General features: G+C 44.7%; 2 protein-coding genes across 2 annotated transcripts in view; both read left to right on the top strand.

Annotated features, from left to right (window-relative positions):
* The first annotated feature begins 3,867 nt into the window (after nt 1–3,867).
* On the top strand, nt 3,868–11,381 carry LOC123375174 (bone morphogenetic protein 2-like). The gene is made up of 5 exons (XM_045025892.1): nt 3,868–4,159; nt 4,789–4,928; nt 6,063–6,179; nt 7,417–7,618; nt 10,930–11,381. The coding sequence occupies exons 1-5, from the start codon at nt 3,868–3,870 to the stop codon at nt 11,379–11,381; spliced, it is 1,203 nt and encodes a 400-aa protein (XP_044881827.1).
* Nucleotides 11,382–20,221: 8,840 nt separating this feature from the next.
* The window catches only part of DRGX (dorsal root ganglia homeobox), a 47,016-nt gene continuing 41,584 nt past the window's right edge, over nt 20,222–25,653 (top strand). The window contains exons 1-2 of the mRNA XM_045022862.1: nt 20,222–20,286; nt 25,100–25,182. The gene's annotated coding sequence lies outside the window, so the exon portion shown is untranslated. The remainder of the gene's footprint in view (nt 20,287–25,099; nt 25,183–25,653) is intronic.

Genomic DNA, 25,653 nt, shown 5'->3' with positions numbered 1-25,653 from the left:
ACATCTGGGCAGTCCAGTAGTCAAGGTCACTGTAGAAACAGAAATGACAACATTTAACACGGGCAGCATTGTATCCACTATCTCCAGACATGAATTGTTACACTGAGGGAGTGAGTTCTTATTTAAGCATTCTTTTACCCACACGCATAACACTACAGAAGCCACGACATGGTGAGTGAGCAGTGCTTATATGGGGAGAAGTGGGGCTTGGGTGTAAGAGGGGAGCTGGTTGCTTCGGGTAATCTGGAGTGCTAGAGGGGTTGAGTGAAATGCAGATGCAGGGGTGATCTTATCTCCCTATCTCTTCACTAAAGAGTCTCCCAACATTTTTCACAGGACTTAATCCTGGAAGATGTTTCCCTACTGCGAGTCACTAGGGAACAGCGGGGGGCTCTTTTAGAGCAATGTGGATTCCGCCCGGGACCCTATGCGGCTTGCCTGTGTTCAGAAATGGTCCCCCCACCACTGGCAGAAGAGTGGCGCGGACGCGTCACCGTCACTGGGACAAGGGACACAGTGGCTCTGCCTATAAACCTGCGCAGGCATATTGCCCACGCTCTGGATGAAGCTTTTGCTGAGATAACTGAGGCAGATTACCGCGACGTGATAGACCACATCAACGGGCTATTCCACATCTAGAGGCTGGCATGCATGCATCCATAACCCCCCCTCCTCTCCAGAAACATTTCACCCAGAAAATAAAAGCCGCTTACCGGTAACACGCTCCTCTGCTTGTCCTTCTGCAACTGCTGGCTGCTGCGATTGGGTGCTTTCCTCCTGGCTTGAGAAGAGCTCCTGGCTGCATGCCTCCAGGGAATCTGCGGTTTCTTCCCCCATGCCAGGAGCTTCACTCGCGGTTTCCTCCCCCCCCCACGCCTCCGCCTCCGCCGCCTCCTCCGCCTCCTCCTCCTGTCCCCCAGCCTGCTCAGAAGTGTCCATCGTTATCCTGGGATTGGCAGTGGGGTCACCCCCAAGTATCTCATCCATCTCCCTGTAAAAACGGCAGGTCGTGGGAGCAGCTCCGGATCGTCGATTCCCCTCTCGGGCTTTGTAATAGGCACTCCGCAGCTCTTTAATTTTCACCCTGCATTGTACTGCGTCCCGATCATGGCCCCGATCCAGCATGGCCCTTGATATCTGCTCAAAGATATCGTAATTCCTACGGCCGGAGCGCAGCTGTGCCTGAACAGATGCCTCACCCCAAACACTGATGAGGTCCTGCAATTCACCAGTGCTCCATGCTGGGGCTCGTTTGCCGCGTGGAGGCATGGTCACCTGTAACTGATTAAAACTGATTGCACTCCACACCTGGCTGCAGCAAACAGGAAGGAGATTTTTAAATTTCCCGGGGCATTTACAGGGCGGGTCACCTGAGCCAAGAGCAGTAGAGTGCAAACTGATGTGCAGAGTGGCTGAACAGGAATTCTGGGATACCTCCTTATTCCCTGGAGGACAGGTAAAGCGCTGGTGAGTGTCCACACCTGCTGGGCAGCGCTGGATCACCAGCGCTGCACTCCTTATACCCCTGCCGGGATGGGTTTTCAGCCAGCGCTGCAACCAGGGAGTTGCAGCGCTGGTTGTGCCCTGCAAGTGTGGACGGGGTGTTGTTGCAGCGCTGGAAAGCCTCCACCAGCGCTGCAACTTGTAAGTGTAGCCAAGCCCAGAGTGTGGTTTAGTTAAACTGGTGCAGACGCTTGTGTGAATGCTCTTATTTCCAGGTAAGAAGGACTTATTGCAGTTTAACATAAATCAATTAGAAATTGGTTTGCTCTCTCTCACAGTAAGCCACTTAAACCAAAATAAGAGCATCCACACTAGAGCCTACACCAGCTTAACTAAATTGGTTTAGACGCTGATTTAAATTACACGGTCATGCAGACAAAGCCTAAGAGACATCTGCATGGAGACAGAGGATCTGTGCCAGGGTCCATCGTTGCTTAGTTCATCTGCTTTTGCTGCTCATGTTCCACCTGAGGTCATCTTCTTATGTAATACCATGCTTAGCTGCCATGGAGAGGTGGATGTCAGCTGCATGGGCTGAGGACCGCCAAAGCTGCTAGGCTCCTGTTGTCATGCTGTGTCTTTAAAACAGCACAAGGGAAACAGAAAGGACAATAGCAAAACTTTCTGTGCCATGTTGCTCAACTTCATTTACATGAGATGTTATGTATGAGGTACAAAGGGGCAAATGGCTCCTTTGCTGTTCCCAAAAGGTAGAGACAGATCTGGTCAGTGTTGATTCCAGATCCAGAATTTGAGCCTCATATTTGCAAAATTTGGGAGTGCCTGGCCCAGCGGGATTGGATCAGACCCAGCTGTTCTTCTGTATTATTATTATTATTTATTTGTATTATGGTAGCATTGAGTCCCCAGCTCCATTATGCTGGGCACTGTACATGCACATAACGATTCTTTCAATTGTTTCTGGACTCAACTGGTAGTTGTCCTTCAGCTGGTGAGGAAGGGCTGGTACCAGGGAACAATAACACGATTAGGCTCCTGGGGTACAGCGATCTGGCGGCTTAGCTGGCCTAAGATTTGGGCTTACCGATATTGCATTTTAGTGCCTCCGTGAACTGAATTTTATGAGGCCAAGATGAGAATGAAGGGAATTCGCTGTTACTTCTGTTCACCCTCCTTGTGTGCCCTTTAAACCAGCAGTTCACAACCTTTTTCTTTCTGAGGCTCACTCCCAACATGCTGTAAAAACTCCACGGCCTGCCTGTGCCACAACTGTTTTTCTGCATATAAAAGCCAGGGCCAGCATTAGACAGTAGCAAGCAGGGCAATTGCCTGGGGCCCCATGCCACAAGGGGCCCCACAAAGCTCAGTTGCTCAGGCTTTGGCATCAGCCCCAGGTGGCAGGAGTCCCATACAGCAGGGCTTCATCTTTCGCCCTGGGCCCCAGGAAGTCTAATGCCGGCCCTGCTTGGCGGACCCCCTGAAACCGGCTAGTAGGCCCTGGACTCCTGGTTGAGAACCACTGCTTTAAACCACTGGGTGGATCATACAAACAGCCAACTTCTGCCTTTTCTTCTCTGAGGCTGGGAACTGACCGTAGATCTCCTGAGCCCCACTCCAGTGCCTTAACCACAAGCCCATCCTTCCTTCGGTCCTGCTCTAAGGAATAGTGCATGAGGGGTACAGAAGGACAAAGAAGAGAAGCAGCTGAAGGTATTGCACATTCAGGGAACTACAAACAAATGGCTTCTTTGATGCTTACAGGAGTGGAAATGACACTCCCCTAATTGAGACTGAATCCCTGTATGTGTACTTTCACAGTCCTTAAGCTTCAATAATGGGGGTAGGGTGTGGGTCTCATTACAAGACCATCCCTGCATAACCCAGCTGGCCAGGAAAAGCACCATCCAATGTGGTGCTTGATTAGGGAAAGCAGTGCATGCTTAGCACGGTTATCAGGTTTAAGGCCAAGGACTGAAAAGGGGGACTGTATCTTAGACCTAGAAAGAACAGAAAAGTCCATCTTTCCCGCCCTCTTCTGGTGATTGGAGGGTGGCTAGCTGCAGCAGGGACGCTGACAAAGGCCTGGAATAAAGGAATAAGTCAGATGTGTTGATTCAGGCTGTTTAGCTAGCTAATTGTATAGCTTGTCCACTTTCTCACTTGCAGGAACTCCGCCCAGGACCACACCACCACCAAGCTCAGATTTCTCATGCAAAACCAAGCACTCCCTGCACACTGCCTTATAGAACTGGTGGGGTGGATTTCTCAGCCCATTTGGGAGGCTTGGCTGCCAGTGACAAGTACCTGCTGGAGCTCTGCACTCCTCAAAGACTCCAGACCAGAGCACGCCTGAGCTGCAGCTGCACTTCTCCTCCTGTAACAGCCGAAGAGGATCCAGTTGACATGGCGGCATCCCAGGCCTGGCGCTGCCTTGCATTGCTGCTCCTGCTGTTCTGTGACCCCACTCACTTGTCCAGGGTGCCCGTGCGGACGCAGAGGAAAGGGATTGTCGCCGAAGCCATGCGGAGACTGCAGGAGGTCTTTGACATTGAGGCCTTGCCCCATGATGTCCTGCCTCACAGGAAGCCACCCCAGTTTATGGTAGATCTTTTCAATAAGGTGGCAGATTCCAATGGGATCACGAAGGCCCCAGGGCTGCTGGAGGGCAACGTGGTGCGGAGCCTTGAAGACCGAGGTAAACCACAGAGAAGGAGATGGGGGAGAGGCTGGGTTAGGAGAAGTGAGACAAGACAAAGCTAGGGAAGCAAATTCACCCCTGGTGTAACTCCACTGAAACTATTGGGTTTGTGGGGAGAGCAGGGCTGTATATGGGAGTGGAGGGGAATGCTGGTGTGTACATGTGTAGGAATGTGGAAGGGTGTTGGGTGATGTAAGGTGTTTTGTGTCTATGTGACTGCTGTAGATTAAACTTTTATATGGAAGCCTTTGATACAAACTCATTGCTACTTAGTGAATGCAGGGGGAGGAGGGGCATTCTGAATTCAAAATAAACACAGGTCTGTTTTTTTGTTTGTTTGTTTTTTTAATTCTTTTAAAATATCCTGTGCACAGAAAATTCAATTTGCTCCATTTTATTAGCGGCCTGGCTCTTGCATGGTTATATGCTTTTGGTTTGCTGTGAAGATCTATTTTTAATTCTATTTTCACTTCATTGTCTTAAGCCTATCACTATTTTAACACACACATTTGAATAGTTCTTCCTGTTACTGCAGGTGACATATTGCCATTTCCTGGAAAATCAGAGTATTCTTTCTGTGTCTTGCATGTTGGACTGGTTATTAATAGTCCTGGGTTTTTTTCCAGATTATTTTGATCAGTCTTATTTCTACTTCAACATCTCTTCGGTTGGGAGGAATGAACAAATGCTAAAAGCTGAGCTCAGAGTTTTCAAGCTAAATAAAAACCATGTGCCTCAAAAATCTTTTTGGCAACATTTTCTCAAAGTAAGTGGGTGATTATATTATTAACAATAATAACAAATGACTAATTAATCAACAGGTAGTGTCTTTAAGCTAACAAAGTTAAAAAAATCAAGCATGAAAGAAATGAGACTGAAACCAACTACCCCATGAAACTATCCTGTGTTTTATGTGATTACTGCCAGCAATTTAGAAGTTTGACTTCAACAAGCAAAGAAATACAACCAGGTTTTTGGTTTTGTTGCTATGCTATTTCTTTTTCCCCCTGAGCTTTTTTCAATGAAACATCCATGGTGCCAAACAATCTACTGGTTTATCTGTGCAAAAGCAAACAGGACAGCTCGGTGATCCCTGAAAGTGAGCTCAAACCACAGCCAAGCTATCGTGGATTTTGAGATATTTGCAATCCAGATCCAAATTCTGCAGCGCCAGTCCATCTCTAGGGAATCAGGTGGCCTGCAAACCCAATGGGGCAACATGAAACTTGGGACAATATCAAGTAGTCAAAAGAGACAAAAAATAGATGGCCAGGTGACTTTTCCATTTGCAGATATTTCTTTTTGTGTGGCTCTTAGCACATGAGATAATATCCAAGTGCTGAGAGAATAATCTCTGGGGTTTTTGTTGTTTTTTTTTTTAAATAATAATTTTATCTCCAATCTCCTGAACTGGAAGGGACCTTGAAAGGTCATTGAGTCCAGCCCCCTGCCTTCACTAGCAGGACCAAGTACTGATTTTTGTCCCAGATCCCTAGGTGGCCTCCTCAAGGATTGAGCTCGCAACCCTGGGTTTAGCAAGCCAATGCTCAAACCACTGAGCTATCCCTCCCCCCTCATGTATGTTTTCATTATGATTACCAGATATACAGGTTCTTATTTATTACATACCCCTAAAAAAATACTGAGGATTAGGTGTATATATCTATCTAGGGTTAGGGATCTAGATAGACCTCTCTGTAGGTATTTAGTAGATTTACATTACTTCTTGCCCTTATGTGAAGCTGACCAGAAGCAACTTTTTAGTCTCAGTCCAGGTCAACAGACAGGGTGAATCCATCCTGGAAGTGGAGGAAATGTGTTTCTTTGATGCTGACCTCTTTGCTGGAGACAATCAATTGTTCCCCATTTAATTTTGTTTTGTTATATTACCATATTCAAGGTGGATGTGTATGAGCTTTTGGACAGGGGAAGTAAGCCGCAGAGAAGAAATCTCATTTCATCCAGACTATTGTCTTTGTATACCGAAGGCTGGGAGGTGTTCAATGTCACGCAGACAGTAAGCGGAGAATTCTTAATTATGTTGTTTTTTATGCTAAAGATATTGTAACAAATTCATGGTCATGGGCTAGGAATTTCATGCTGGATACCTAAACATCAGGGCACTAGCAGAGACAGAACCTTAAATTCTCTAGCTCCAAAGCCACAAGTCCGATAACCTGAGCTTATTAACTGGTAGCAGTATACGGCCTGCAACAGCCAAATGACCTTAACTCTGCTCATAGTAACAGCATACAATAACTACATAATTATGATTAAAGCATTTTAATGTTTGCGGTCCCAGGGTAGATGGCATTGATTTCTTGGAGAAATTGGTTTTTCATTTTCTTTTTACACTCATGGCATCACTATAGGGCAGAGTTAAGGTTATTTGGGTGCTTTAGCTTTGTATTTTCCATACCTTAATATCTCTGGATCCTTATAAATGTAACCTTAACTCTAAATCTCTTTGGTTTGTAATACATGTTTTGGAGATGCCCTTACATTATTGATATGTACTCTCAACCTTATCTCCAGCTGAACCTGTTTTTTTGGTGTGGGGAATTTCACTTAAAAAAACAAAATCAACCATCTGATATCAGTAATGAGTTGAAAATCTGTACTATCAGCCTTATCTAATTATTTTATTCTGTGTTTAAGATCAGATTCACAAGCATGCTGTGGATGACTGGTTGAATTACCTCTGATGTTACAATGGCCTCAGCCAAGAGTGACTTAACCTTACCTGTTAGTCCACAATCATAATAGTCAGATTCAGCTGTTGTTAATAACTTAGCTTGATTGCTAATGTCTTCAGATGTAGCCTGTGTGAGAGATTTAAATGAGTTTTAACAATATGGAAAGTCTGAAGTCTGTATTATTCCATTATTAAGATTACTTGGGAAAAGAGAGGTCTGAAAAAAGTTTTAATTTTAAAATTAATTTTAACACATAGATTAATCAATCAATGTACTAGTAAATTCTCCAAAAAATAATTCTGTATTTAAAGGTAAGGGCTGTGGTTTTGGGGAAGTTACACTGTATGCTTCATACAACACAAAGATGGTGAGTCCCTGGTTTAAGTACAAAACTCAATTTAACCTTAACTAGGCAGTTACAACTATTGTCTTCATAATAATATACATATATCCTGACAATCCTTTGCCTATTCCTTCTTCCTCGATATAAACATTACTTAGTCCCAATGAGACAGACTTATTCAAATGATCTTTTCCACTTTTTTTTTTTGTTCCGAGGTTTCCAAATGGGTTGGAAACAGCAGCACTAACCATGGCTTTTTGATCACTACAACTCATCTATCTAAAACCAAAATGGAATCCAACTTCGTCAAGTTTGCCAAGAGCCGGCACAATATGCGAGACAGTAGGAATGCTTTCTTGGTCCTCTTCACCAATAATGACAGACAGAAATCTTCTAGCTTCCTGCCCTCTTCCACTGGTAAGACAATGCAACAGTAACTCTTTGAACGGAAGCTCCTTTTAATTAGTTCTGTTACTTCCTCATGCATTTTCTGCAGATAGTTTCATTAGTCACATGCAGTTTCTGACACTGAAACTGATTCGGGTTTGCCACTGTCAAAAGCTTGCTTTGATATAATCATTTTATTATTTACTTCCTGAAGTGGGTCACCAGACATTTTAGGCCAGGTCTATACTAGGAGCACTTTGCTGGTATAGTGATACTAGTATTCTAGACAGGCAAAGCACTCCTGCTTTGGAGGCAGTTTAGACGAGCAAAACTGAAGCTTATTCGAGCCCCACCGTGAGCAAAACAAGTTATACTGACAAAAGTGCAGTTTTGCCTGGTATAACTGCATCTACACTAGGTGCTTTTACCAGCACAGCTATGTCAGTCCCAAAACACAACTCAGCACATCCCTGACCAACACAGCTATGCTATGCCAGCAAAAGTTTGTAATCTTCAGTCTACAGACCCAGCCTAACTGTCTTCTCTTCATGCCCACCATTCTAGTCAAAGGTGTAGAACCAGTGACTCCCAGCCTATGAGCATGCAATGTCAACTCCACCAATATGTGGAGTTCAGCACCTCATGGGATTCAAGGTAGTGCTGGGGAAGAGGACACAAAATGATAGGGAGGGTAGCAAGCAGAAGGGGGGAAAGGAGATACCCTGGCGGAAGGGAGAGAAGAGGGCCAGAAGGGAAGACAGGCTGGAAGTGTCACTCAGATTGTGTTTGTGTGTGTGTGTGTGTGTACACGCATGTGTCCACCATGCAACGTTTTAGTAAATTAAAGAAAAAAATTGGAATTTATACTACAAAGGTTTCCTATTTATCAAATTTATCTCCCACAAAAAATGTGATGGCTATGAAGCTAAGGTTGCAGGCTCATATGGGGTTTCAGTGCATATTACCTTTCTAGCAGGTAAACAACAAACAGAATAACACAAACAAAAATGAGAACCCAGGAATGCAGAGGTAAGGTTGCACCGCTCAAACGAGGCACTCAAGCCACCTTAACTCTGCCCCTGTAGAGATATGTTCATACCATCTTTCCTTCTTTCCCTGTAGAGTATCGAAAGCATGCTTGAGAGAATGTTGGTTTTTATCTTTTGTTTCCCACAATCATGTCTTTAATACTAAGTGTGATGATTTGTCACTTTTATGTATCTAACATCCTGACAGGGCCATAAGCAGTTAGAAAATGGAGTTATGCAGTATCTGTATTCTCTACTTGACAAACCTCCTAGGGTACCTCAGAGGGGAATGCTATTGCTGCAAGCTACAAATCATCTCAGGAGGTCCACAGAGAGGAGGGACTCAGTGAGCACTAAGCATGGGGAACAGATGATCAGGAAGGCAACCCCTTCACTCCTGTGGACCTTCTGAGGTCTGCAAAAGCCCTCGGAGAGACTAAGGAGGCTTCTTGGCCCCTCACTCCGGAGGCTGGGTAACCCTCTTTTGTCCAGTGCCAGGGTTTCCTTAGGGGCTGAGTTACAATTTTAGGTCTATCTGTGCAAGGAAAAGGAGTAGAAAACTTTTAGTTATTTCATTTAGGTAAGAAGGTGACCTGCCAAGGAAAATATATTGTGTTTATATCTACTTTTGCTTCTTTATGGCTCATAATAAAAGCCAAAAGGGTGTTTTATTTTGTTTGTTTAAAAAGGGGGAAGGGTTCTGCTTCTTCTTTATTTACATTAGGCTTGCAGGTGCTGTCTAGTCTGGAAGATTCTACATGACGGGAGAGCTTATGCAAATGATGATATCACAAAATGGAAGTTCAGTTGTCCAAAAGGGAAGGGGATTTTAGTCGGGCAGTTTAAAACTTTTTTTGCTTTTGCTTTTGGTTTGTATTCTAAAACGTTGATTTAACTGCAATGACTAACTGACACTTTGAATAATATCAGAGGGGTAGCCGTGTTAGTCTGAATAATGGAATTCTTTGTTGACTGTTCAATACCTCACCTCTTAAATTACAACAAACATCCCTTACACTCCCACTGATCCTCTACCGGAGCTAAGAGAGATTAGTCTTTACAGTCCTGATACGTCCAAAAAAGAAAACTTAAAAATAAACTTTCCAGCCTTATTTGTACATCAGAAAGGACCCAAACAAGACAACATTGTGCTGGCTCATGAGAACCAGACAGTAAAACTGACTAGAAAAAAAAGTAAAACAGACCCTGCCTAGTGTCAAGTTTACAGTGAAATTCTGGCTCCCTGTCCAGTAAAAGGACTTTATGTTGTGGCTTGGAGACAGAATCCTGCTTCTCAGTGTAGGGAACCTTTGCCCCATCTACAATTTGTGGTCAATAAATCTGGGCTGTCCATGTTTCTCTAGTTCTCTCCGTTTCCCCTATGCCTTCTTATACAGAGACATAACCAGACTTGGCTCTGTAGTGCAGGGAGCTGTGCAGTCTCCAACAGTTTCATGATTTCCTGAGCCTTTGCTTTTGTTTTTTCACTGCTTTTGGGGTTTTGCATGCCAAGCTGAAGCTAGACATATTCAGACTGGAAATAAGGGGTGCATTTTGAACATAGGATCAGGATGAGGATAATGAATCATTGGAACAATGTACCAAGGGTCGTAGTGGATTCTCCATCAGTAGCAATTTTTAAATCAACATTGGATTTTTAATTTTTTTTAAAGCTAGGCTGTAGTTCAAAAGGGATCCTTCTGGAGGAGTTCTCTAGCCTGTATTACACAGGAGATCAGACTAGATGATCACAATATACCCTTCTGGCCTTGGAATCTATGACTCTCTATGAAGAAGACTTCAGGATTTGGTCCTGAGGGAAGTGCAGCCTAATGTATAAGTATTTAAGATTTATAATACTGTCATTGTCTAAGGCTATGTCTACACTCTGAGCTGGGAATGTGATTCTCCTGCCTGTGTATACATACTCACACTAACTATCTTTGAGTAGCCATGTAGCCACGGAAGCACGGGTAACGCAGTGTAGACATGACTACGCCATGGGTAGTATGCACATGGCGAAGCCGTGCCTCTACTGCAACTGCCTGTGCTATTGCGGCTGTGCTGCTGTTTGTATTTGTGTTAGCTCAATGAAAGCTAGCCTATGTGTATACGAACAGGAGCAACCACACCCCTTACTCATAGTAGAGATGAAGCATAAGTGTCATGGTCGTTACCCAGTTTTGTTTAAATCTATGTTTCATGGGGACTATCTTCTTTGAGAGCAATAATCTCCTCCCAACGTATAGACAGAAATACAGTGTTCTTCATGGCAAAGGTTTACTTACCGCTGTCATGTCCTCTTGCTTTCAGAATTCCAGCCATCCTTGCCTGCAGATGATACTTCATCACACCTACCTCACCAAAACGAGGTCTTTGCAAACATCAGAGTGAACAAAAGCAGAAGAATTCGGGATACCTCCTCCTTCTCCCCCAAAGACCAAATTGTGCCATGCCAGCTCAATGATCTCTTCGTCGACTTCCATGAAATTGGTTGGGCAGGGTGGATCATTTTCCCACGTGGCTACAAGGCTTATTATTGCAAAGGGGCCTGCCTGTTCCCCTTAGGGGAAAGTCTAAGAGCGACCAACCATGCTACTGTCCAGTCCATAGTGCATACGCTGAAACTGTCCAAAGACGTCAGCACGCCGTGCTGTGTCCCAGACAAACTGAGTTCCATCAGTATTATGTACTTTGATGACAATGAGAATGTTGTCCTTAAGAATTATAAAGACATGGTGGCCACGAGCTGTGGTTGTCACTAACAAGAGCCCTTTCTGCCTGCAACTGACTTGCATCTGGCCTCGGTGCACCTGCTCTCCACAGCCCCAGTGGTGCTGGAACAACTTTTATAGTGAGGGTGCTGAAGGCGGATACCATGTATTTGGGTTGTTATTTCTACGTCAAGCTGGAGGGGCGCCAGCACCCCTAGTTCCAGCACCTATGCACAGCTCTTGTGACATTCAGATTAACAACGTCAGATAAGGGGGGAGCCAACCAGTCAGCTTTGAAATGGCTCCACCTCCAGGCTCCACCCATGGAACTGCAGCAGAGAGGAGAATGCTACCAAACTCTACAGACTTGCTGGCTTTTCAAAGGGTCCCATGCCGCCTGGCATGTGGTGACAATGCAGGGAAGGAGTCGGGGGTGCTTCTGTATATACAAACCAGTGGGACAGAGCAGAACTTGGCTTAAGCCGAGCTATAACATAAAATCCTGAGCATTTTAGGCAGAACCATTTTTAGAAAACACCTCTGTTTGGTTAGAGACTAGTTGTTGGAGCAGGGAGCCAGGATTCCTGGCTTCTATCCCAGCTCTGAGAGCCAGGACTCCTGGGTTCTATCCCTGGCTGTGGGAGGGGAGTGGGGTCTCGTAGTTAAAACGGGGGAGCGGGGAAGTCTGGACTTCTGGGTTCTATTTCATGCTTGGAGGGGAGGGGGGATCCTCTGCAGCTGGGTCCCAGGCCAGGCCCGCTCCCAGTCTGTGTATCCATCTAGTGCCCATTTCCGAGGGAGCTGGGTCTCTGTAGACTGCTCCTCTATGGTTATTGTCCTTCATAGCCACTATGAGACTAAACTATAGAGACCCCGCAAAAATCCTCCAGGACAGTAAGCACATTCCTCCCCCAGTCCAGGAGATCTGGTGGGAGCTGGGGACTACGCTTTAGGCAGGGGCTCTATGGCCAAGCATGTCTGTGGGCGGATTCAGAGAGGGGGCTGGAACCTGGAGGGGGAGGGGGGAAGAGGAAGAGGAGGAGCTGGAGCAAGGGAACCTGGAATAGGGGTGGGGAGAGATATAATTTATGCAAATGACCTAATACATATTTATAAAATATGCAAATAGGGCATTGCTCTATTTGCATGGGCTCCAGATTTGCAGGCCTACAGCCCTAAGGGTCAGGTCCCACCCCAGTACCAAGGGGGCCCCAACAGTGCTGGGCACATAGTGGCAGAGCTGTTCCTCAGCTTTGATCCAACACTTGCCTGGCACACCAGCTCCTGCATGGGCAGTTGCCCAGCATGGCTCATTACACTCCCCTGAGACCTACCCTTTCTAAAGTGAGCAGGAGACCATGCTGCCCAGGCTTCAGGAACAGCCCTTTCTGCTGTGTGTACATGGGAAATGCCTGCCATGTCTTGATGCCTTTTTCCACGTTGTCACATGCTCTGAACCTATATATGATAAAGGTTAACAAGGCAGGATAGACATTAGAAATAGCAAAACACAATGCTAAGCAAATATTGTAATTTCTTCAAGTTCAACAGTAACTTTCTGGAGACATGTCTGCTGCAGGAAGCTGGAGAAAATATTTATACTGTAGGGAACTCTCTTTGTCTGTAAATAGCAACTTCTGTAATTAGCAAATTGCCAAATTGTTTTTACTGTATTAAACAAATGTGTGGAATATTTTTAATTAATCTGTAATAGAGTTATTTAATTTTCCAATAAAATTATGAAATACGTCTTCAATGTATGTTATTGCAATGTTATTACATTGGTCAGTTTCCCTTCTAAGGCCTGGTCCAATGCTCATTGAAAACAATGGACACATTCCCATTGCCTTCAGTGGGTGCTGAATCAGGCCCTAAACTCCCATGGCAAAATTGGAAAAACAAAACAAAACATCTATCCCTATGCACTCGATCCTGTAATCGTTATTCAAATAAAACTCACACTAAGCTTTCTAGGATTTTTGCCTGAGTACCATCAGCAAGCTCAGATCCACTGGGATTAGCCCCAGTCACTTTTTGTGCCAATGCCTAAGTAAATTATGTCCCAAGCTACACTTTTTGAAAGACTGTTTCAGTTTGTTGGCATATAAAGTTCTTAAGGGCAAAAAAGCCCAGTTATGGTTCTATATTATACACTCCCATGAGTATAGAGAGTTGTATGAAGCTATTGCAATTACATTAACAGATCCAAATTATAAAGATTAATGCTTTGTAGAGCCATAGAGTTAAAAGGGACCGCAAGGGTCATCTAGTCTAACTCCCAAATGTGGCTCAAACTCAAACCCATTGAATAACTTATTCTGTCATAAATCTAGAAGGCCAATGTGCTACCCATTAAACCATAGAGCCTGTCAATAAAGTGTATAAACTTCAGAGCATAAACTGATCCCCACCTTGGGTCAGGATGGCATCTGCTCCAGTGGTACAGTGCCTCATGATTAGATGGCCAATTCAGCCCTGGTGTAATTCCACTGAGGATAGTAAAGGCCAGATTTCCAAAGGTGAGCTGCCTAACTCGTTCAAATCAATGGAAGTTAGGCACTTAAGATTTTTTGAAAATACCACCTCTGGTAATCTGGCCCTATGTGTAGTTACACCAGGAGTGAATTTGACTTTGAGTGTTTTGCACCTTCCTCTGAACCACCTTGCCCAGGCCACTCTCAAAGGCCAAAGACTACCATTCTTGGAAAACTATTAAAGTGACCCTGTTTGGCCCCAGAGGTAGCTGCATTTCAGTATTGGGTGAAATGATTCCTGACACCTTTACTGCAAAAGACATCTGCATTTTGGAGAGGGCTGAGTGGGGGAAGAAGCAGAAGCCCTTGACAGGGGAAGGAGAGATGTCCCAGCAAGGAGATCCCAGTTCACCTCTTCTCTCAGAAAGGTCTTTCCCCTTGCTGGTCCCCCCACTCTCCCAGAGTGAGAGGGGAAGAACTGGCATCTCTGCCACTGGTTCTCCTTCTCCTTTGAAGGCAACAAAATGGTCCAATGAACTTTATTCCCTGTCATGGCACCCTACAGTGGTGGGGGAGGGGAGAGACAATGACTGAATTCAGGAGAGATAAGAAGGGAGAATGGGAGTTTCTGGAGATGGGACTAGGAATGGGAGTGGAATTGGGAGGGAGTGGAAGTTGGACCCACTGACAAAGAGGATAACTGCCTACTACTGTATCCAGCTAAGGGAGTTACTCCTTTAGTAAGTGAAGTCTGTGGTTTGGTGCTGGAGGTCTCATTTTCAAACCCTTGCTGCTGACTCATAGACGTTCATGTGGCTGGTTGTGGGCCTGCTTCAGAACCCAAACTCCTTTCAGATACTGTCCATTTCTTCTCCTGCCAATGTTCTCTTCCCCTTTCTGTGCCCCAGCACCACAAGATGGTCCAACGCTGCATCACCACATAAAGTTAAGACTCATGACAATAGCCTCCAAGATGGGTAAGCTCCCTATCCTACACTTATCTACTAATATATATATTCCCACACACAAAACACTGTTAACTTAAAGTTGTTCAAGTGTTTTTTTCTCTTTTAGGTTTTATAGCACTGCCTATCACCATAGTATCTGGGTGCCTTCCATGTAGAGACAATAGCAACAGCGAAAGCCTTCATGGAGTCTCCAGCTCTTCTCCCTTTTTGGGTAAAAATTTGGTTTGGGGTAGGGTTTTTATTTTCAAGTTAGATTTCATTGCTGTAGAACCCCTATTTTATGAACTAATAGATTGAGGAGTTCATAAAATCAAAAAGTTCATAAAATTTAGCACCTACAAACTACAGGAAGCCTGGTGCATAGGTTGCAGTCTGGTGCACTGCATCACTTTCTTCTTGTCCTTCAAACCACTGCAAAGAACTTTCCAATGTACCAAAGGCATCGGAATGTGAAGGGATGTTGACTTGTTCTTTGTCACCGCTACCTGCCTGATGTGTTTGGGTTTTTTCCTGATGGAAAAAAATGATTCTTAAAACTGGCTGTTTGTAAGACTGGTGTTTGTAAAACTGAGGTTCCACTGTAATATCCTCTTCTCTTTTTTATTGGTAGGGATGATTGGGCTGTGTCAGTGTTGTGAGTGTCATTCTTATGGGGGAAAGGCTGTTTGTAATGAGAACATTCTTCCATCTCTAAGGCTCGCACTAAAAACCTGGGAAACCATGAGTTAAGACAATATCTGCACCCAGCACAATACAGATCTCCATGCATTAGCCCAATGCCACCAAGAGATATAGGCACACAAACACACTGAATATGGCCCCCTAACACAGTCACTTTCAATTAAATAGTATCCCTCAATGCACACATCAAAGAGTCATCTGGTTCCTCTGGGACATCTTTATGGGGCCCCTGTTGATTCAGATGACAGAAAGAAGAAAGTTTTCTATTAAAGAGCAGATATAATTAATAAGTACGGTAAGTGATGGCATAGCTGAATACTAGATAATACAGTTCTGTGCCACAACAGGTGAAATATGCACAGCAAGTTACCGCCACTCAGTTCTTTAAATTATTTTTTTTCTGCACCACTCAACATAGTTTCATTATGGCTCATTAAACACTGATAATTAAAATAAAATATATTGGAATTGTTTATCCTGGACTTTGTAAGGAAATGAGGTTCATAATAATGCTGAAGGAAGAAATGAGAACTGCTCCAGGACTTGTAATTAGAATAACAATTACGCATAAGTCGGCTTTTATTTTTTTAGTAGCAAGGTGCATTTCTTGTTGTTAAATAATTGTACTAAGTAAGTATCAGAGGGGTAGCCGTGTTAGTCTGGATCTGTAAAAGCAACAAAGAGTCCTGTGGCACCTTATAGACTTAACAGACGTATTGGAGCATGAATTTTCATGGGTGAATACCCACATGCATCCGACGAAGTGGGTATTCACCCACGAAAGCTCATGCTCCAATACATCTGCTAGTCTATAAGGTGCCACAGGACTCTTTGCTGCTTGTACTAAGTAAGAATTCCAGAGTAAGAATTGCTGGACTTTGGAGCATTGGTTTGGTTTCAACGTTTGAACCGGGCATGTGTTTATATGACATAATCAAAGAAGTAGCAGGAGATTTGAAGGGAATGTGGATCTCTACCAGAGTGGACAGTATGGAAAAGGGCTGTGACTCACTTGGAGTCTACCTATATCTATTATTATTAATAATTAGTATAACAGTAGCATCTAGAAGCCCCAACTCTTAATGGGGCTCCATTATTTTAGGCACTGTTTAAGCCAGGGGTTCTCAAACTGGGGGTCGGGACCCCTCGGGGGTCACAAGGTTATTACATGGGGGGTTCATGAGCTGTCAGCCTCCACCCCAATCCCACTTTGTCTCCAGCATTTATAATAGTGTTAAATATATAAAAAAGTGTTTTTAATTTATAAGGGAGGGTCGCACTCAGAGGCTTGCTATGTGAAAGGGGGAACCAGTACAAAAGTTTGAGAGCCACTGGTTTAAACCCATAGTAAGGAACAGTCCTTGCCCTGAAGAACTTAATGTTCTAAATAGACTCAGAGGGATTGAGGGTGCGATCCACAACGGGATGTAGGCATTGCGGTGCTCAGCATTACAGTGCCTAACTTTTAGGCACCTAGGAAATCCACAGAAGACCACTGCAATTCACAAAGCCTGAGTTAGATGGCTAGGATCCCTATACAATACATGGGAAGATATGGGCATTTAAGAATAGGATCCACAAAAGCCACCACACTAGGTGGGGAGCCGTCTGAACTAGCCAATGGAGATGCTGACCAGAGGGGGATGTGCTATGCCCCACCCCCTCACAGAGATGGGCGCTTAAATCCAGGGTGCAGGAAGGCACCGAGCTCTGCTTAGTGATCCATGAATGGAAATGCTGCCTGGAGTCAGGAGGCTTAGGTGCCTCAGCTGTTTTTGTGGGAATGAATAAGGCCTTCTGCCTTGTCTATACAAAACAGCTAGCAGAGGCAGCAGTAGTGGTGGAGCTACCTATCTGAGCAGTTAGCCTACTTACCTAGGGTATAGGGGATCCAGAGCCAATTCCCCCATCTGCCTGCAGGGGACCAAATATTTGAACAGGGGTCTCATGTCTCAGAAGAGTCCTCCAGACATTGAACTATGCAATATTCTGATTTGAGGCTCTCTCTGTATTTCCTGTTGACATTGCTCCACTGTGGATAAATTATGAAAGACCATTATATAAATTATTGTAGTATTTATATTTGTCATACAAATATATATATAAATAAAAATAAAGCATATAAATTATAAAGCACTGGGGCTGCACTTCGCTGAGGATTGTGGGAGTGCTTGGGAGTGAGGTTGAGTGTCGGTGTGCATCACTGTTTACTCTATTTTTCTTTGTGTGTGTGTGTTTAGTTTTATGGTTGTTGTGGGTTTAATTTCAGGATTTCTTTTGTTTTAGCAGGCTTTTGTCTGTCCGCTGAAGGGAGGCAGAGCCCTCAGTTTGTTGTGGATTCTGAGGGTTTAACCCATAGCCATGGGTTGAAAATTTTGCCTCCAGCCTCTTCCTCTCTGGAGGAGTATGTTGTAACTGTGGGGAAGGTGAGTGGGTTTAAAAGGCGAGTGAGATCTGCCTCCCACATGAGCAAGGCTATTGTGTTTGTTGCCTTGCTGAGCAGGTGGCTGTGGAGGAGATTATTGTGTGGGGTGTGTTTGTCTGTGTAGTGGCCTTCACGACACCTGCTGTTAAAGTTGCTATCTCTAATGTTCCTCCTTTATTAGGAAGTGAGCAGCTGGCCAGAGACCTGGCAAGTTATGGTATGATCTGTAGCCCTGTTAGGCTGATTCCTTCGGGCTGTAAAGCTCCAGAGATTCAACATGCCTCTCATAGGCAGGTTTGTATGATATTAAACAATGCTTCCCAGGTTTGAGACGTTTCCCTGAAGTACGGGATTGGAGAGTGTGGCTACACTGTGGCCGCTGACACTGATGACATGGCCTTTTTTTGTTGTAGGAGTCTGACACTTTAGGTCCGTCAGTGCCCTAAGATGAGGCAGGCTGCCCTTGGGAATGGGGACCCTCTGCCTGGGAATGTGGGGGTTTCTGAAAGTAAAGCACAGGGCTGGGTGGCTGTGGCAGAGACGGGGTCCCAACAGATGTCTGTGGGGATGTTTTTTGGTGGGAAGATAGCACTTCCTGTACAACCTGGGGGAGACGGCATCATGGAGTCCGTGGCTCCTGACTCAGTGGCCTCTTGGCCTGAACCTGACTGTGAAATGGAGACTGGACCTGTTGCTATGGAATCTCTGGCCTTGGCTGAGGATTCTGGCTTGCAGGCAAAGCCCCAAAGTGAAAAACAGCTGTAGAAGGTGGAGGGGTCTAGTTTCTGAGGGTGCTGTGAAGTGGGCTTGTTTGGTCAGTGCAGTTGCTTCCTTGAGCGAGCATTCCTGATTGTACTAATGCTTCTGTTTTCTCACCTGTTGTTCCTCCCGTGGATTGGGATGTTGACAAGCCCAGCAGTTTGCTTGCCTTTGGGTCTGCTGAATCTACTTTTAATAGCTTAGGCATAAGTCCTTGTATGTGCTTGTGGTAAAGATTCATCATTTTCGAATGCTTGTTACGGCATGGATGGTGACTGATTCCAGCCAGCCAGCCTGGCAAACTGCATGCACGCCTCCAATTGTGAAAAGGATGGGTGATTTCCAATGGAGAATTCATCACAGAGCTATAGTCATGCATGTGTTTGTGCATTGTTTGGCTCCACAGGTATCCATGGCCTGTCCTTTTTGTGACATGGAGGAGACTGCTTTTCATACGTTTCTTACTTGTTCCAGTTTACAGCCATTATTTCTTTTACCTCAGAGTATTTTTTGGTTATTGTCCCTTGATTTTTCCCCCTACTGCATTTATTTTTACTGCTAAGTATAAGTTCATAAATAGATGTGTGGTATGCCTTGCAAACTTTATTTTGGGTCACGCAAACATGGCCATTTTAACAAAACAGACTATGTAAATGATCTGTTACTGGGCTTGCCGATGTTATTCAGTTTTTTAGATTTTTATGCCTTCGCTTAGAGTTTAGATATTTTACTCTCATAAGCAATTTGGATCAGATTATTTAGCAGTGGACTATTGGAAATGTACTTTGTATTGGGATGAGCGACTGTTTTATAATCTGTAATTTACTGTGTTTTTATACTGATACTATTAAGTGTTTTAAAAGTCAGTCTGTCTCTCTCTTCATCTCCCTCCCCTCCAGTGACTATTTAAATATTTATCCACAGTGCCACAGGAGAGACTGAGGAAGCTCCAGATCAGAATATCCCAAATCTGACTGGTTACAGCACTCTTCTGAAAGATGGGAGAGCCCTGTTCAAATCCTTTCTTCCCCTCAGGTAGAGAGGGAAATTGAACCTGGGTCTCCCACATCCCAGGTGAGTGCACTAACCAGTGGGATAAAAGTTAGAAGGTGGGTGGCCTCCTCCTCCTGCTGGACTTTGAATGGGACCCCATCTGGTAGGCATCCTGCTTGTTGTATCAGGCCCTGTAGACACTTAGGCAGACGAACACCTGTCTTCCCTGGCTTGTGAATCAGCCTGGGGCTTAGGCCTCCAGATGCCTAGAGAGAGGAAGCAGCGCGCTTGCCCAGCGGCAGGAATGTAGGCACCTAGGGAACTTTTACCCTGAAAACGTAAGCGCCGACTAGTGAGCTTAGGCAAATACAGGGTTCAGTGGGAGTTTTGTGGGTGCCAGTGGAGCCAAAACTTGGATTTGGAATTGAGAGGGGAGGGGCAGTATCCTCCTAAAGGCCTGAGGCAGGGAGGCAGCTCCACAGAATAGGGGAGCAAGCAGTGACTTCATAGAGACTTGAAGCAGGGGGGCAGCCCCATAGGATGCAAGGAGGCAGTGACCTCACAGAAGCCTAAGGCAGGAGTAGTCACGAGGATCTGGGCAGGAGGAAGTTGACCTCTCAAGGGCCTGAGGCAGGAGGCAGCCCCACAGGCTACAGGTCTTGTGTGGGTGGGGAACATTTGGGTCCCTTGCAGGGAGTGGTGTTCCAGTTCTCCAAATCCTGATGTTTCCCAGCTGTTCTTTTGTTCTGAGAGTTTTCACTGTGCTCCTTGAAAGGGTGGAGTTGCTGTGTTAGAGTAGGGGAAGACAATAGTGCAGCTGGAGGAAGGGGGAACCTATTGCAGGGAGAAGGGTTGGGTATATTGTGTTTGTGTGGGAGAGGGAGGAGGGACTGTGTGGGTGTGTGCAATGGGAATCAGTCAGGAGTGGTTTCCTTTTGCCCAGGCCATGGGCTGGGACTGGGGATGAGGGAAGGTAGGATGCCTCTAGCACACGCTAAACTGGTCAAGTCGGATCGGAGCAAGAGCCTGCGCTTCAGCTCGACCGGCTTAGCATGCACTGAAATACAATTTGCTTTGTCTAAACCAGAGCATTATAACCTGTTAGATCATCCTAGCTAACAGGGACCAAAAAACCCCCACAATTTATCCTAGTCAAGCCAACACCCTAGGTCTGCATCTGGCTGCCTAGGATAGTTACTATAGCGATGTCACATACTTCTTTGTAGGAGATGGATCCTGATGTCCTCCCTCTACAGGTCTATCTGTATTGGATAAAAAAATTAGAGGTATTCTTAACTCAGGCGACAAGAGCAGTGAAGACACAGCAATTCGGGTTAGCAGCTTGAGTTTAAGCCTATAGGGCAGCCTGGGGTCAAAGTGGAGCCACTGATCCAAGTTGCCATGCCTTCACTGATATTTTAACTCAGGTTAGTGACTCCGATTTAAGAACTCACCCTTGTTCTGCAGTGTCCCATATTTTATGTGACAGCTCCGCTACCCATGTTGCTGCAGAGGATAGAGCTATGGAAAAGGGCCTCCTTGTCCAAAGTAGTGTCTGGCTGAGGGTGCTGACCAGCCCTGTAGTTTATAGAATCATAGAATATCAGGGTTGGAAGGGACCTCAGGAAGTCATCTAGTCCAACTCCCTGCTCAAAGCAGGACCAACCCCAACTAAATCATCCCAGCCAGGGCTTTGTCAAGCTGAGCCTTAAAAACCTCTAAGGATGGAGATTCCACCACTTCCCTAGGTAATCCATTCCAGTGCTTCACCACACTCCTAGTGAAATAGTGTTTCCTAATATCCAACCTCCAATTTGTCTAGATCATTCTGGACCCTATCCCTACCCTCCAGAGTATCTACCTCTCCCCCCAGCTTAGTGTCATCCACAAACTTGCTGAGGGTGCAATCCATTCCATCATCCAGATCATTAATGAAGATGTTGAACAAAACCAGGCACAGGACAGACCCCTGGGGCACTCCACTTTATACTGGCTGCAAACTAGACATCAAGCCATTGATCACTGCCCATTGAGCCCGATGATCTAGCCAGGTTTCTATCCACCTTATGGACCATTCATTCAGTCCATACTTCTTTAATTTGCTGGCAAGAATACTGTGGGAAACTGTATCAAAAGCTTTACTAAAGTCAAGGTAAATCACGTCCACCGCCTTCCCCATATCCACAGAGCCAGTTATCTCATCATAGAAGGCAATCAGGTTGGTCAGGTACAACTTGCCCGGGATGAATCCATGTTGACCGTTCCTGATCACCTTCCTCTCCTCCAACTGCTTCAAAATGGATTCCTTGAGGACCTGCTCCATGTTTTTTCCAGGGACTGAGGTGAGGCTGACCAGTCTGTAGTTCCCCAGATTCTCCTTCTTCCCTTTTTTAAAGATGGGCATTATATTTGTATTTTTCCAATCATCTGGGACCTTCCCTAATCACCATGAGTTTTCAAAGATAATGGCCAATGGCTCTGAAATCACATCAGCCGACTCCCTCAGCACCCTCAGATGCATTGCATCTGGACCCATGGACTTGTGCATGTCCAGCTTTTCTAAATTTCTTTCCTTAGGAAGGGAGAGGAGAGAAGGATAGTACCTAACAAAGGTCTCAAGCCCCACCCTTTTCCAAATTTCAAAACCTCCAATACTCCCCAACTGCACAACCCAATGAGTAACCCAATCCCTCCCCCACCCACCCCAGCTGGCACTCCCTCCTATAGGACAGAGCCATTCACTGTAAATGCATAGGAGCTCTCACAGTTAATTGGGAAGATTGTCAAGGGGATGCATTTCAATGACTCTGTGTAAAAATGTCACACCTAGTCCATTTAAGTGCCCTGTGTTGTTGGGGCTCCACCATGGGAGACCATTTAGCAGGTGTGAACTGATTTAGTGAATGAGTCAACTGTGCCTTGCTATTAAAAGCCATTCACAGAAATAAGAGGGCCTTTCCCTTATTACAATATACAAGACCATAATGGGAAGTTTCTGTACCTACAAGAGCATGTGTGGATACAGGTGCATGGAGAAATTACATCACGTCTGTTTCTTTACTGTAAAAGCAACAGCAAGTGACCTGCAAATCTGGGCTTTGAGACTTTGTCCGCATTAGGAAAATGACCTCTTACGGGCAACAAGTGCAGCTGGGTACAATTTAATGGCAAGTGTTTTCAAACCAATGCTTTGATGCATTTGAGTCAAAATTATGTCTTTTCTCTGTTAAGATTTCAGAGGTGGAAAATAAGAATCAACAGAAAAAAATGTTGATGAAATCAAAAAGAAAAAGGAGACATTTGAGGTAGATGTTCTGCTGCCTGCAGGATTGAAGCAAAAAGACCTGCATAGGAGTACAAACTTCTACTGCTTGAGCTAAAGGACTCCTTTTGTCAATTGGGGAGTAGAAGCAGACTCATACATCATTGTATATGGTTCAGTTACTTAATCGGGAAACACACTTCTTATGAAAAATGTCCTTTTTCTTTGAAAAACATGTAATGACTTTGCAATCTGGGATTTTTCCAGGCACTTCAGAAAGGAGCGGTGAAAATAGTTTTGTTTTTAAAAATTCCTTATATACATTTGCTTCTCCCCTCTGGTTATCCACTTTATTCAGATTACTTAATAAATCTCTTGGAAATTTTTTTGCATCTTTGTATCCTCAATAGATACAGCAGAATTATGCAGCAAATTTAGTGAGAGGAAGAAATTATTACTTAGCTGAATACCAGACTACATCTCTTTCTGGATTTATCCAAAGCTGAGCAGGAAGAAATGTCTATTTCACATTTCACATTGCATTATTTAGCTTCCATTTAGCCCACAAAACTTCGTCTTGTTAAAGGTATAAGAAAAACACATGTTTATTCCATAATTATGACAATGTGAAAGCATTGTTAAATTCTCATAAAACGACTAAGAAATCTTTGAAGGCTCCAGGGGAGTTGCACCCTCAGAGTTTACTGACTCAATAATTGCCTACATTCTGATCTGAAAGTGGTTGATTTCTTTTTATATGCCTTATGTATCATTATACCAGATGTTGCTATGTAGTTTTCTGCATGGAAAAAAGAGTTTGTGTTTAATTAACATGTTGTGTTTATCAATCCTGAGATGTTTGATCTTGTACAGTATATCAGGATTACTTCTGCTATTCTATGATATTCTCCTTTCTTTTTATAATCCTTCTTTAAATTGTTTTTTTAGTAACACTCTTTCAAAATAATAAATATTTTTTTAAAAGTGGACTTGACACATCCCCAATTTCCATATATGGAAACAAAATCACATTCAGGGGTAAATTTACAGTTGTGCTGAGGCCCAGCCTCTTTTTTTATACAAGCACAGTAACACCTAGTGATCTGACCCCTACCCAGATCAGGGTCTCATTGTGCTAGGAGCTGCACGTACACATAGTCAGACACCGCCCCTGCCTTGACGAATTTGCAGTTTAAATAGATGATCCATGTGGAGGGAAATATGCCCATTGTACAGATGGGGAGCTAAGGCACACAGAAATTAAGACCCAGATTATCAAAGGTATTTAGGTTGTCTAACTCCCAGTGATTTCAATGGGAGTTAGGCACCTACCTACATTGGAGGATCTGGGCCTACGTGACTTGCCCAAAGCCAGACAGAAAATCCATGATAGAACCAATACCTGAACCCAGAAATTGATCACCTGAGTCCCTACACAGTACCTTAAGAGATTACTTACTGTAACTTGAGGTTCTTCAAGATATATGGACCATATCTGTATTCCACACAGCGGGGGTATGCATGAGTGACATGCTCCCAAGTGCTGAAATTCTTCAAAGCAATGCGGGTTGACCTGCACATGCTCAGTAGTTTACCTCGTGATCCCAAGAAACGGTTTAAGGTGAGGTGCAGGATGATGCCTCTTCAGTTCCCTCTTACTGCAATCCAACAGGATCCAAAGCAATGAGGAAGGAGTGTTGGTAGTGGAATACAAACAGGGACCACGTATCTCAAAGAACCTCCAGTTATAGTAAGTAACTTCCATTTCTTCTTTGAGTGCTGGTCCCTATGCGTGGTTCCACTCATGGGTGACTAGCAAGCAGTGCTCAGAGTGGAGGAGGGCACGAGGAAGCTGGTAGCAGAGGTGCCTGTAGTACTGCCATTCCTACAGCCACATCCACCGTTGCAGCTTGAGTTGGAGCATAGTGTGATGCAAATGTGTGGACACAGTTCTAAGTTGCCACTCTGCAGATGTCCTGCAGCAGAACGGCCAGTAAGGATACCGTGGAGGCTGCTTGTGCTTGTGTGGAATTAGCCATAATACCCTCAGAATGGGGTGGGAGTCTCTTAGCTACTTTGTAGCATTCTAATATACATCCCAAAACCCACTTAGAAATCCTCCGTGAGGACACAGCCCATCCACGCGTCCTTTCTGCTATGGTGACAAAGAGCCTCGGAAATTTTCTAATGAGTTTGGTTCTTTGTAGGTAGAACGCCAGGGCACACCTGATGTCGAGGGAGTGAAGTCTCTCGTCTCTGGAAGAAGGATGGGCTTTTGGGGAAAACACAGGTAAGTGGGTCGATTGGTTAATGCAGTACTCAGAAACAATCTTGGGGAGGAGTTTGGGGTGGAACCCAAGGCAGACCTACTCTTTGTGGAATACTGTGTACGGGGACGCAGGTGTGAAAGGTGTCTGCCATCATCGTTTCTAGCTCACTGAACCTCCTGGCTGAAGTGATTGCTACAAAGAATGCCACCTTCACAGAGAGGTGGGTCAAGGCACATGTTGCTATAGGTTCAAAGGGCGGATCTGTGAGTAGGGGTTACAGTCCCATTGAGTCATAGGCTAAATAACCAGAGGGAAGACCCTGACCAAGCCCTTCATGAATCACACAGTAGTTGGGTGTGTAAAGACAGAATGTCCCTCCATGAGGGAGGAAGGTACTGATTGCTACTAGATGTACCTGCAGTGAACTAAGGGGCGGGAAGGCTGGAGTCTTTAAGGACACTAGGTAGTCTAGGATGATTGGAACATCCACA

This window comes from Mauremys mutica, chromosome 7 (genome assembly GCF_020497125.1).
Source record: "Mauremys mutica isolate MM-2020 ecotype Southern chromosome 7, ASM2049712v1, whole genome shotgun sequence".
Lineage (NCBI taxonomy): Eukaryota > Metazoa > Chordata > Testudines > Geoemydidae > Mauremys > Mauremys mutica.
This window is presented reverse-complemented; position numbering and strand designations above follow the sequence as displayed.